The sequence below is a fragment of the Peromyscus californicus genome, unplaced genomic scaffold, assembly GCF_007827085.1.
Source record: "Peromyscus californicus insignis strain IS unplaced genomic scaffold, ASM782708v3 Scaffold_8__1_contigs__length_139910024, whole genome shotgun sequence".
Lineage (NCBI taxonomy): Eukaryota > Metazoa > Chordata > Mammalia > Rodentia > Cricetidae > Peromyscus > Peromyscus californicus.
Window position 1 is genome coordinate 99,722,405 of NW_026294606.1, and position 14,304 is coordinate 99,736,708.

At 41.6% G+C, this 14,304-nt stretch overlaps 1 protein-coding gene across 2 annotated transcripts in view; it reads left to right on the forward strand.

Moving 5' to 3' along the window:
• The first annotated feature begins 4,954 nt into the window (after positions 1-4,954).
• Positions 4,955-14,304, forward strand: part of Rfwd3 (ring finger and WD repeat domain 3) — a 34,381-nt gene continuing 25,031 nt past the window's right edge. For both annotated transcript variants that reach the window (XM_052728008.1, XM_052728009.1), the window contains exons 1-4: positions 4,955-5,159; positions 7,628-8,138; positions 11,623-11,801; positions 14,173-14,240. In XM_052728008.1, the coding sequence (XP_052583968.1) occupies positions 7,630-8,138; positions 11,623-11,801; positions 14,173-14,240 (756 nt within the window). In that variant the 5' untranslated portion in view covers positions 4,955-5,159; positions 7,628-7,629. The remainder of the gene's footprint in view (positions 5,160-7,627; positions 8,139-11,622; positions 11,802-14,172; positions 14,241-14,304) is intronic.

Below are 14,304 nucleotides of genomic sequence, written 5' to 3' on the forward strand. Positions count from 1 at the left end.
GTTACATATTAGTAGTAATAGTAAATGCTACACAGCTCTTCCCTTTGCTCAACTAAGTACAAAACTTGTGGTTTGGATAATGCCCATGGCCTGACCTCTGACCATGTCTGAGTTTCTACATCAGGTCCCAAATGTTAGGATTCTGTACATGCGCAGCTCTGGGTCTTGTCTGTCACCTTAGGTCATCAGCGGGCGACTGCGTCCCAGCCTTAAAGCCGTACGTGCACCCCCACGCTCTCTCTCTGTGCCTCCCCTTCCCGTGTTTCCTCTCTGCCCCCGCTCTGTTCCCTCCACCAGGTCTGGCTTCTCTGTCCTATCCCCTCTTCTTTCTAATAAAGCCCATTCTAACTCTGGTAGCCATGGCTCGTGACCCTTCTGCCGACCAACCAGTGCCGTTTATCCTTTCACCAAAGATCTCCAAATTGTTGTGATCTAGGGACCAGTGATGTTGTTCAGTTGGAAGAGTACTTGTACAAAGCTCTATGTTTGATACCCAAAAATCCACTTAGTGGGGAGTAGGTAGAGGCAGAAAGATTAAAAGTTCAGTCATCACTGGGTGGTGGTGGTAGCCTTGGGAGGTAGAGGCAAGTGGGTCTCTGTGAGTTCAAAGCAGTGCCTAGTTTACCTGGTCTACAGAGAGAGTTCTGTACTTCTGTCTTCTACAGATGACAGCAAAGAAACCTTATCTTGAAAAAAAAAAGTTCAATCATCTTCAATCAATACTGAGTTTGAAGTCATCCTGGGCTACATGAAACCATATCTCAAAAAAAAAATGGTGATCACATATTGAACCAAAGTTTATTTACTTGCCACTAGAAAAGACCAGAGACCTGAGAACAAGTTATGGTTGCAAGGAAAATGGATTATTTGGAAATCTAGCAAACCAAAGAAGATGAAAGGCTCTCACCTACAAATGTATTCTTAGGGGACTAGAGTGTGAGGATAGGCTTTTTAAGGAGGAAGAGGAGCAGCAGAGGGGTGTTGGGCAGGGAAAAAAATGAGAATCAGAGTTCTAGGTACCACTCAGTGGTACTGGATGTTGTTTCAGTTGCTTTTATCTTGATGTCTTTAGCCTTGAAGAGGAGGAGAAAGATTAGATACATTTACATGGAATCATCCTTGTATTATAATTCCAGGTAGAACATTTTTCAGATGCTGTACAACTCTACAGTGCAGAACTGAGCTGATGTCTGACCTGAAGGCTAAAGTAGCAAATAAGACAGGATATTATACTATGACAGCAGAGTGGCCTGACCTGAAGGTTAATAAGACAGGATATTATACTATGACTGCAGAGTGGCCTGACCTGAAGGTTAATAAGACAGGATATTATACTATAACTGCAGAGTGGCCTGACCTGAAGGTTAATAAGACAGGATATTTTACTATGACTGCAGAGTGGCCAAACTTGATCATCTTGTTTGAATCTTCCATCTGACGTCTGAAGGCACAAGGGTCAATGCTTTCAATGAAGTGTTGTGCCCATGTGGCAAGACTACCACAGAGCCAATATCCAATGCAAAACACCCCCCCCCCCCCCGGAGCTGAGGACTGAACCCAGGACTTTGTGCTTGCTAGGCAAGCGCTCTACTACTGAGCTAAATCCCCAACCCCTAATCACCATACATTATATGCATGTATGAAATTGAAGACAGTGATGTTCTAAAATAGAAAGTGGTGATGGTGTCATGGGCCTATGAGGATGCTGGACTAAAGTCTATCAAATTGTGCAAACAGGCAAATTGTATACTATGTGAATTATTTGTCAATAAAGATTTTATAAAACGTTAAAAAAAAAAAACCCACAAACTCCTCTTCTAGTTTGGACCTGTCATTAGCTCCTTTCCATTGTCTTCAGTTGGCAAAATGAATGACTTTCTCCAGAGCCTGAAGCTAAGATCTGCTACAGCCAGAAACTTTCTTTGCCAGCTTTTATAAAGTTACCTGGATAATTCTTGGAGGTTTTGCATTTTTAAATACTAGCCTGGGGTGGTGGTGCATGGCTTTAATCCCTACACTCGAGAGGCAGAGGCAAACAGATCTCTGAGTTTGTAACCATTCTGGTTTACAGAGTATATTCCAAAACAGTCAGGGCTCCATAGAGAAACTCTGTCTCAAAACAAAATAAAATAAAATAAAATACCTTGCAGTGCTGGGTATTGAACTTATGGCCTTGTGCCAAAGTGCAAACACTCTGCCAATAGAGATATATCCCCAACCTTAAGTTTTGCATTTTAAAGTATACATGCAGACCCACACAAGTAATTACTATCATGTTGTGTATAAATGAGCCCATAGTCTTGTTCTTTAATAGGAAAAGATCCAGCCAAACAACTTTTGCTTGTTTTTATGGGGTTTTAAAAGTGATTTGTTTTTTTTATTTTTATTTATGTATAGAGGTGTGTATGTCTGCATGTGGGTACATACATGAAACTGCAGGTTCCTCCAGAGAGGAGAGGTGTCAGATCCCCTGGAGCTGGAGTTACGAATGGTTAGGAGACGCCTTACATGGATGCTGGGAAACAAACTGAACAGCAGCAAGGAGTCTTAACCACTGACTTAATGTTCCTATTGCTGTGAAGAGACACCATGACCATAGCAACTCTCATAAAGGAAAACATTTAATGGGGTAGCTTACAGTTTCAGAGGTCTAGTCCATTATCATCATGGTGGGCAGCATGCAGGCAGACATGGTACTGGAGCTGAGAGTCCTACATCTTGATCGGCAGGCAACAGGAAGTTGTCTGAGACACTGGGCGTGGCTTGAGCACATACGAGACCTCAAAACCCACCCCCACAGTGACACACTTCCTCAAACAAATCCATCCTATTCCAACAAAGTCGCACCTCCTAATAGTGTCACTCCCTATGAGCTTATGGGGACCAATTACATTCAAACTACCACAACCACTAAGTAATCTCTCCAGTTCCTTGTTTTTAAGGACAGATACTCACTATGTAGCCCAGGCTTGTTCAAACTCAGTGATCCTGAGTTTGTCTCCTGAATGCTGGGATGATGGGTGTGAGCTAACACAACCAGCTAGGGTTTAAATTTCTTACTGAGATTATTATCTGCCCATGGCAATTTATAAACAACTTCCCTGAACTAGTATCTTCCCATATATTTCTCTTCCATCATCTCCTGCCTTTGAGAGTCCCAAATTCCTTTCCTTTGTGGCATCATTTCTCCATAGATGCATTTTTCTCTTGTTAACAATGCTGTATATAAAAGAACTCCAAGCCAGTGCTTACTTTTTATTTTATTTTTAAGTCAGTGTCTTGTTTTATAAGTCAGACCAGCCTGAAACTCAAGCTCCTCCTTAACGGCCTCCTGAGTGTTGGCAGTACAGGGGGGGCGGGCACCACAAGCAGCCAAGCCACTGCTTTGAGATGCTTTTCACGGATTTCTCCCACATGCTGGACACTATCAAGCTTGGAATGCTTTGTTCTTCTCCAGCTCATCTTTCATTCCAGGAGTCTGTTCCAACTGTGAGCTTTAAAAGGGTAACTGGAAAAAAATTACATTTCCTCACCCAAAGCCTTTAAGTGTGGATCATGACTGAATAGCCTATCAGAGCATTTAGAATATTTACCTTTCACTGAACAGCCCTTTACATTGTCTAAGTTTCTTTTACTATGTGATGTAGTACCAATGTATTATTATTATTATTCAATTTTTATTATTATTAAAGTACTGGGTCTTGAACCCAGGGCCTCACAGATGGTAGGTAAATGCTATACCACTGTGCTACACTTACTAATTTATCTATCTATTTATCTATCTATCTATGTATGTATCTATCTATCTATTATCTATCTATGTATTTTTTGAGACAGGGTTTCTCTGTGAAACAGCTCTGAATGTCCCAGAACTTGCTTTGTAGACCAGGCTGGCCTTGAACTCACAGACATCTGCCTGCCTCTGCCTCCCAAGTGTTGGGATTAAAGGCATGTGCCACCACTGCCAGTCAATGCCCATGTAATCTTTAATGTGAAAAGTAATCCAGGACTGGAGAGATAGCTCAGCAGAGAAGAGCACTGGCTGCTCTTCCAGAAGACCTGGGTTCAATTACCAGCAGCCACATGGTAGTTCACAACCATCTGTAACTCCAGTTCCAGGGAATCTGACAACTTCACACAGACATACATGCAAACAAAACATCAATGTACATGAAATATAAATAAATAAATAAATAAATAAATAGAAGTTGGTACTGGCCTTGGTAACAAGTTTAGAGGAGAAAAATATAGAAAAGTATCTTTCTATTATTTATTGTATCCTCTACTATCAATTTCACTAAAAATTGGCAGCTGAATTAATTAAAAAAAAAGTGGCAATGTACAGTCTGTGCCTGTAGTTTTGATTTTAAAAACCTGTAAGAGCTCTTCTTTCAGAAACGTTTGAAAAATCGTATGTGACGATTTATACTTCCAGGCAATTTACTGGAGTAGTTTCAAGTTGAAGAAGTGCAAATTCTTTTTTTGACCATTGAAGACAAGCGGCTCAACCCTGTAAGAGAATACACGGACTCCAGAACTCTGGCGACAATATTTTGATATTGGTATCATTGATAAACTACCATATTCTTTAACAAAGCCTTAGAGAGAGGCAGAGGAAGTCACTTTTAACATTTTCACTTTCATTAGAAAAATAGATGGCGAACTCTCTTCCTCCAGTCTTCTTCCGGCTCGCAGGTTCAAATGCAGAACGGTTTAAAAAAAAAAAAAGGAAGGAAACTCTCAGGCTCTACCCTTCAGGGCTGGGCGCGAGATGACGGACATGGATTTCTACCAATTATATGAGGTTTCTTCGCACGAGGTTCTCGCCAAGGAAGTATCAAGAGCTGGCCAATGAGAGCGTCACTATTTCAGCCAGCGGCGACCAATGGAAGAAGAAGAGAGGGTATTGGTCGCCGCCTGTGGTGGCTGACCAATAGGAGCTCGCTGAGCCGCGGCTCGAGCGGGGCGCTGGAGGAGTCCCGGAGAGTTGTTTGGCGCGGGCGCGGTGAGTTTTGCGCGGCAACGACTGCAGAAGTCGCGGTCGGTCGGGGCGTCCGACTTGGCCCCTGCCGTTTGATGTGAGGCTTCTCCTCGGGCCTGGGGCCTCTGGATGCGGATTGTCTTCCCGCGGCCCGTGCCTGGTCGCAGGGCCTAGTCAGGTAGGCTGAAGGCGGGTTGGGAACTCGGCGGTCTCCTTGGGCCCGGGCTAAGGACCTCGAACCTTTTTCCTTCGGTCTCGAGGAATAGGGGAGTCGGGGGCGAGAAAGGCGGAAACGACGAGCTCCCTGGAAGGAGCTGAAGCGGGGTTCTGCTTGCTCCGGTTGCGGGCCCCATGCGGAGTAGTTCTGCAGGGGCCTCCCGTGCTGCTCCAGCCCCAGGTCCTTACTCATTGGCCCTGGTCACTCGCTGTTTAACAGAACTCAAGTTTTAACCACCACCGCGCCAGCGTCACTGTGACGGGAAGTATTTTCATTTTCTCTTCTGCAGGTGAACAGGCTTGGACAGACAGGTTAGGAAACAAACTTCAGGTTTTCCAAGTACTAAAGGGGGGAGCCTGAATTCGAACCCAGGTCAGACTGAATCCCCACGGCCTCCCGACGTCCTGTGTGTTGGAACCGCCTCCTGGTTCCAAAGCTGCTTGTAAGATGGCAGATTTGAAGTTCACGTTTTGAGGGGCCACTAACATTTCGTGTCCATCACATTAGCGTTTTTGTAACGTGCCGACCATAAAGAAGGCAGCGGGCCCGTGGGTTTGTTTTAGACAAAAATCCTAGGTTCGTGCACAGGATTTGGGAAAGGTGTTTTTTACTTTCTACCAGTGAGATTAAGGAACTAACTTAATTGTAAACTTTAAATAGCCGCCTGTAAGAAGTAGTGTTCAGAGTGGACAGTGGTGTGTCCCTGGATTCTGCCTTTATTGATCCGATCCTGCCTTTTGTTCACATAAGTCTAAAGTAATGTCTCTAGAGTGCATCTATAACTCAGGCATGCTTGTTTGTGACGTCTTCCTCTGGAGCCCAGACTGCCCTCAAATTTGAGGCACTCCTCCCGTCTCTGCCCCTCTAAGGATGGAATTACTGTTGACACTAAGCAGCTGCAGGGCCTTTTAAGATAACTAGAACCACATTAAAAGCGTTAGTTTACGTGTTTTTGAGGAGTAGTGAAGAATTTTTTTTTAAGCATATCCTTTTTTTTTTTTTTTTAATTTATTATGTATACAGTGTTCTGCCTGTGTACCAGATCTCATTGCAGGTGGTTGTGAGCCACCATGTGGTTGCTGGGAATTGAACTCAGGACCTCTGGAAGAGCAGCCAGTGCTCTTAACCTCTGAGCCATCTCTCCAGTCCAGCAATATATATATATATATATATATATATATATATATATATATATATATATATTTGCATCAAAAAGTTAAAATTGCTAGGTTTTTTTTTTTTTTTTAATAAAAGTCTACTGGAGTTTTAATAATGTATGGGTCCTGGTATGTTCTTAGTTGTAGTTTTGGTTTATCATTTGGAGTTTTTTCCCTGTGTTTTGAGAAGTAGAGGGTGCAGCACCAGCCATGAAGCCAATGCTGTGTGGAATTCTCTGCTGTTACCTTCCAGTTGAAATCAGAGCTGGTTGCTCTCTAGGCATGAGATGGGAGGAAATTTCATTTTAAAATATAGAACCATGCTGAAAATTAGAATAAGAAATTCTGTGCATTCATTACTCAGATCTAATGAGTCTTGGACTTTATTTTTTAGTTAATTAAAGTTGCTTATTAAAATAAGGTTTTGCTAAATAGCTCAGGTTTCTGAAACCTGCTTTGTAGTTGAGGCTAACCCAGTTCACCATTCTCCTGCCTCTGCCCTCACTCTGTTGGTGCTAGGATTACAGGTATATCACCAAGGCCAGCAAGCTCCGCTCAGGTATAATTGCATATGTGCCAGGATTAATCCAAATACCTGTGTATACTAGGCTAGTACCAAGCTTCAGGCCCCAGTCTCACTTTCAGTTTTTCTCAAAGAAATTTAAATTTTATATTGTAAATGTAAAAATGTCTTGTAAGAATGTCTTCAGTGGCTCGGCTGGGAGTAGATGGGTGGGTGGAGCTAGGTGGTAGAGCAGTATGCTTAGTGTATACAAGGCCCTGTGTTCAGTTCAGCCAGAATCACGTGTACCAAAAAATGGCATTTCTGTATATCCTTTGTCACTTTTGGTGCTGTGAAAGATTAATATTACTGGTTATGTACAGCATTTTGTTTGTTTTGATATACGTAGGTTGAGACAAGAGTGCAGGGTTTCTGGGAGATTACTTTTGGACACAATAGTTAAGCCTCCCTGTTATAATATTTTGGGACATACTATGATTATAGGAAAATGGTTGTAAATGGTTTGGTTTGGTTTAGTTTGGTTTGGTCTGGTTTGTAGCCCAGGCTGGCCTTGAATTCATGGTGATCCTCCAGGCTCCAGAGTTGTTTGCCAAAGCATTCCTTACTTCATTAACTTTAAAAAAAAATTTTAATCCTCTGTTTTGCTAAAAGGAATCTTAAACAGAAATTCTGAAAGACTGGTTGTATCAACTATATAACACTTTCTTAACCTATTTTACTAATATATTTTGCAAATACTGTATCTCTAGTGATGGCTCATGAGGCAATGGACTGTGATCTTCAAGTACCATTAGATGGTACTATAGAACAGACGACTCCAACTGAAGTCCCCAGCCAAGGGGCACCTCTCCTCCAGCCTACCCTTGCTGAGGTGGTCAATAGCCAAGGAGGAGCACTTGATCAGCCTGCACCTGCTGACGTAGTCAGCAGCCAAGATGGACTCCCCCCTCCACAGCCTGTGCCACCAGCATCCATTGAAATGACAGAGGAAGTACAGCTCTCAGAAGGAAATATGGAGACTGTCAACCCAGGAACTTCGGAGGAGCGTAGACAGGGATCTGGTGCTAACCAGACTGTCCGAGCTGCTACGGCAGTTTCAATGAACAACTTCATCAGTGGGCTGCAGAGACTTCATAACATGCTGGAATTGCTGAGACCCCCACCTTCCAGCCACAGTGTGGGGCCAGTGAGAATGAGGAGAAGAGCAGGATCCATTTTGAGGGCAAGAACTGGAGGGTCTCAGAGGCCACATAGTGCCAGGTAAAACATAAGTTATCTGATTGATGCCGCTCTATGAATTGTGAAACTCAGGTTCTGGTCACACCCGCAGTGCTACCGAAGTTAACTTTTCAGAATCCCCACTTCTGATAGATTGGATAAAATTAGTACTTGCCTTGTTTACTTCTTTTAGTATTGAGCAGATGGTTTCAGTGACTTGCTTTGAAAGCTAGAAGGAAGTTTGTAAGCAACAGTGTTTATTGATGGTTGGCCCCTTTTATTTATTATTATTATTTCTTTATTTATTGTGTACAGTGTTCTGTCTGCATGTATGACTGCAGGCCAGAAGAGGGCACCAGATCTTATTATAGATGGTTGCAAGCTACCATGTGGTTGCTGGGAATTGGATTCATGACCTAGAAGAGCAGTCAGTGCTCTTAACCTCTGAGCCATTGCTCCAGTCCCCACACCCACCCCTTTTATTTTTTAATTAAAATGTTTTCAAATATGTATGGAGTGTGTACCTTCGTGTGCATGGGTATTGAGGCCGGATCTCAGTTGAACCTAGAATTCTCCCATGTGGCTAGTTTAGCTAACTAGCTTGCTCTAGGAAGCTCTTGTCTCCATGAATTACAAGTGGCCCTCTCCACATTTACACGTTCTGGGTATTTGAATTCTGGTCCTTATGCTTGAACGGCAGGTGATTTACCTGCTGAGCCTTCTTCCCAACTATGGTGTGCCCCTCCCCCCTTTAAGATTGATTTATTTTTAAATTCTGGGCATTTTGGTGCATGCCTTTAATCCCAGCCCTTGGCAAGCAGATCTCTGTGAGCTTGAAGTTAGCATGGTCTTCATAGACCCTGTCTCAAAAAACAAAAATTTTTAATTTAATTTTGGGAGGTGGATTGTAGAATAGATGTTGAAAGATGTGTCAGCCAAGCCATTTGACTGATAGCCATGTAACTGCTCTGCAAAGTGAGTAAACCTAAAAGTCCAAGGCTCTACAGTTCATTGGAAAGAACATGCATTCTGTAACAAGATAAATATGATACTAAAACATTTTTCTCTGTTACTGTATTTTGAGCAAATTCTACACTAAATTCATGTAACTGAATTTCCTAAGACTGGTTGCTTCAGACTTCTCAACTATATTTTTCTTTGTTTGAAAGTAGGGTTTTTTTTGTTTTGTTTTTACATGTACTTACCTGTGTGTATGTATATGAGCATACTCATGCCACAGCACGGATGTGTAGGGTAGAGGACAATTTGCTGGAGTTGGTTCTGTCCTACTTATGAGTCCCCAGTGAAACTCAAGTGATTGGCTTGCTCAGCCATCTCACACGCATTGGGTAGGGTGTTTCGGTTGGTTGGTTTTGGTAATTTTTTTTGGTCCCAATGAGATAATGTCTTATTATATGCTCAGGCTGGTCTGGGAACAGCTGCCTGCTTTCACTTCCTGGGTGCTGAAATTACAAGTGTTGCCGCCATGCTGGCTTCTGAATTTCTGAAATTTAGATGAATTTCCTGCTGTAGTGTTTGCCATTGACTCATCTGATAGACTCCTTCGGGCCAAAATGAGCAGTTTCTGCCTTAGACCTAGCCAAGAGGCTAATTTGGGGAAAAAATTAAATAGTGAGCTGATCTTCCCAACAGACCCCTAAGCCAAGGTTACAAACTATTCTGCTTGATTCTAGCTGCCAAAGCCATCATTCATTCATCAAATAGAATAACTCTAATATGTAAAATTGAATTTTACCCTAGAGATAGATCAGAGTACCTGTTATCACACAGCTAAGGAAGATTAGAACTACAGATGATAAAGAAAACTTAAATGTATCAAGAATAGGGTGGGTTGAAGAGATGGCTCAGCACTTGGCTGCTCTCCAGAGGACCAGGATTTGATTCCTAGTATTCACCTAGCTGCCAACAACCATCTGTAGCCTCAGTACCAAAGGATCTGTAGTCCCTCTTCTGGCCTTTGTACTACTTGTAGGTGGTTCACAGACATACATGCAGGCAAAGTGCCATCAATGTAAAAAAAAAATCGTAAGAGGCCAACTATGTGTGGTACATGCCTTTAATCCCAACACTTTTTAGTTCCATAGTCAGGATACCTTATCCTCAAACAAAGCCAGGTAGTGGTGATGCATACCTTTAATCCCTGCACTTGGGGAGGCAGAGACAGGTAGACCTCTGTGAGTTCAAGGATAGCCTATTGAGGCTACATAGTGAGACCCTGTTTAAAAATGGCGTGGGGAGGGCACAAACAAAGTGTTCTTAGGAAATTCTTTAGGATTGGAGCTAGAGATCCAGCCCAGGAACTCTGGACCTTGTGCTTACTAGGCACTTTACCAAAAAATAGCAGAATAAGGACTCTAGAAAATTTTCTCCTTAGAGTAGTAAGGTGCTAGTAAGATATGAATCAAGTTTTTATAACTGAGAATTAACCAAATGTCTGTAGTAATCTAGGGAGTGACTAGTGAATCACTAGTCACAAAACAAGTGAATCTTGGTCCATTTTGTAGTGTTCCCTGTTCTCATCCCTTTGTCCAGACCCATGGTAGCCTTGAAAATAGACTGACAGCCACCATGGGGATCTCAGTGCTGTCAGAATACAAGGTCTGTTTGGAGAGAATCCTCATTATGTGATCTGCTTGGTGGTTGGTTTCCTAAAAGACCCCATGATTAAAGTATATTTAACCAGTATTTGCCTAATCTATTTTCTTTTTAAAGTTTTATTTTTAAGAATTTATTTTTAGGGCTAGAGAGATGGCTCAGAGGTTAAGAGCACTGACTGCTCTTCCAGAGGTCCTGAATTCAATTCCCAGCAACCACATGGTGGCTCACAACCATCTATAATGAGATCTGGTGCCCTCTTCTGACCTGCAGTCATACATACTGTATACTAAATAAATAAATCTTTAAAAAAAAAAAAAAGAATTTATTTTTATTATTTTAAATTATGTGTCTGTGGGGGTCTTGTGTGTAGGTATATGCATGAGAGTCCAGGTACTCAAGGAGACTAGAGGCGTTGAATCCCCTATAACTGGAGTTATAGATGGTTGTGAGCCTCCACGTGGGTGCAGGGAACTGAACCCTGGTTCTCTGGAAGACTCTTAACCACTGAGCTATCTTTCCAGCCCAGTTAGATTTATTTTCAAATATTTGATTATTTGCCTGTGAGCATGTGTGTGTGTGTGTGTGTGTGTGTGTGTGCACGCCTGGTGCCCATCAAAGTCAGGAGAGGCATCAGATCTCCTAAAAGTGGAGTTACAGATAGTTGTAAGCTGGCGTGTGGGGGCTAGGAAACAAACCCAGGTCCTTTGTAAGAGCAACAAGTGCTGTTTGTTACCTGCTGAGCTGTCTCTCTAGCCCTATAATATGTTATTTTTCCACTCAGCTTTCAACGGAAGCATTTCATGGCCTTGAAATAGATTGATAACTAGGAATTGTCTTCACATCATCAGAGATTATTCTTGCAATGATGGTGCGTTGTACTATAATTCTTTTGTCTATGTACATACAGGTTGAGAACACCAGTGTATGCCTACTTTCAGGTAAGCAGGTCTCAGCCCTACATACCAGCCACTGCTCCTGATTCAGAGACTAGGAATGTGACATCAAGTACTGAGTCTGACAGTGACAGCGTTGCAGAGAATGAAGAGGTTGTTGTCCACACAGAACAACCTGAAGCTAACGTTCCAGGTCTGTATTTTATTCAGATTTGTATTCCCAAAATAAATCCACATAGCATAGATAGCTTTCACTGGCTGTGGTGGCATTAAAAGACTTCGATCTGTCTCATAATTTTCTGTGATTTGTGTTCCAACAAATTAGTCCCTTTGTAATGACACTTTACATTCCTTTTCACTTTTTTATACTTAAATGATCTACCTGAGATAGTTACTGACAGCCATGCTAAGCCAGTTATTAGATCCTTTTAATAATGGCTAGACCAAGAGTAGGCTGACACCTCCAAAATGTCTCTTCATGCCAAAGTTCAGGGGTACATCATTTTTAAAGATAAAACCACAAGCTGGGTGGTAGTGGTGCACGCCTTTAATCCCAGCACTCGGGAGGCAGAGCCAGGCGGATCTCTGTAAGTTCGAGGCCAACCTGGGCTACAGAGTGAGTTCCAGGAAAGGCGCAAAGCTACACAGAGAAACCCTGTCTCGGAAAACCAAAACAAGAAAAAAAAAAAAAAAAAAGGATAAAACCACAATTACATTAGTGTTAGAGGGAATTGGAGTGAGTAACCTTGTAACATCTGTTTTTTTCCAGAATTTAGCAATATTTTCCAGACACAACATGACAGTTATTGATGTATGCATCCTCTAGTTGTTTTAGTTTTATGTTTTAGCTTGCACAGACGTTTAATTATTTTGGCTAATATATCTGGACCATGGTCAGGGTCGTGGACAGTCCCAAAAGTATTGCCAAGGTGGATGTGGCTAGGAGGATGCAGTAGGACGATGTGAATGCAAGGTCAGCTTGGGTTATATAATGATAAATTCGGCAGTCTTGAGTTTTGCCTTTCATTTCTTAGTATATTATATTTTGTATAAATTGAATTTTATTTAGCAGTTGGTGAACAGAGACCCCTAAAATAGATATCCTGCTTACATTTAAAACCCACTAATACCCAGATTGTATTCTTTCAATACCTTTTCCCTTAAAAATTTTTTTAGATATTTTTAAAATTTATTTTATGTTTATGAATGTTTTGTTTGCACATATGTATGTGTACCATGTACATACCTGTGCCCAAGGTGATCAGAACAGTGCATTGGATTCTCTGAAACTTAAGTTATATCAATGGTTGTGAGCCACCATATGGCTGCTGGGAACTGAACCCTGGTCCTCTGCAAGATCAGCAAGTGCTCTTAACTGTTTAGCCATATCTCCAGACCCTGTTTATGGTCTTTTGGTCTTTGAAGACACGGTTTCTCTGTGTGACAGCTCTGGATGTCCTGGAACTCACTTTGTAGTCCAGGCTAGCCTCGGAGTCAAAGAGATCTGCTTGCTTCTCCCTCTTGAGTGCTGAGATTTAAGGCGTGCACCACCACTGCCCAGCCATGATGTCTTATTTGTAGCATGTATAGTTATTTTTACTGCATGTTCCTCATTGTCCTTTGGAATTGTTGGTAGGAATAATTTTGTGTCCAAGATTAGAAAAAATGTTTTTTTCAACTGTGGTGATGAGGCACCCCTTTAATCTCGGCACTTGGGAGGCAGAAGCAGGCAGATCTCTGTGAGTTCAAGGCCAGCCTGGTCTACAGAGCAAGTTCCAGGACAGCCAGAGCTACACAGAGAAACCCTGTCTCGAAAAACAAACAAATATATATATATATATATATTGAAATATATATATATATATATAAAGAAAAGAATGAGAACTAATCAACTGTAAAGAGCAACTTTAAAACTATTGAGGAATTTTTAATGTAAACTAGATTATTATTATTAGATGGTATTAAGGAATTACTATTAATTAGTCAAGGTATATTAATGATACAGTGTTTATATGAAAAAGTTTTTAGTAGTATTGTAAAGTATTTTACGAGTGTATTGACACTTTAAGTTTTGTCTGGTATTCAAACATACACAAAACAATGTAATAGGGCTTAAGAATTTTGTGAGTTTTTTTATATTTTTTAGATAATTTTTATTTGTATAAATGTATTGCCTGCATATATGCCTACTGCCCAAGAGGGTATCGGGTTCTCTGGAACTGAAGTTAGGATGGCTGTGAGCTATCATGTGGATGCTGGGAACTAAACCTGGGTCTCCTGCAAAAATAACCAGTGCTGTAACCCACTGCGCCATCTCTCTAGCCACTGATTTGCTTTTTAAATTGGATATTTGTGGGTAATACTATTTTGTCTACTAACGGAATGTCCAAAATAAGTAAATAATAATAAGTCACTGATGCTATATGGTAGAATTGACATTCTTTTGCAAGAATACTACAAATTCAGATGGACGGCTGCAGTGAGGCTTCCTTGTTAGCGTCTCTTACCTAACTTCTGTCTTTCATATATTGTCTATGCTACCATTTCTGGATACAACTTGGCAGAACAAGGAGTTATCTCAACAGAGCAAGAAGCTACATCTGTCACAGGAGGTGATGCAGTTCCTGAAGCGGTAACATGAATTTTCTTCTTCCTTTTTCCCCACATTCTTTTGTCTTGATATAAGATCTTACCTG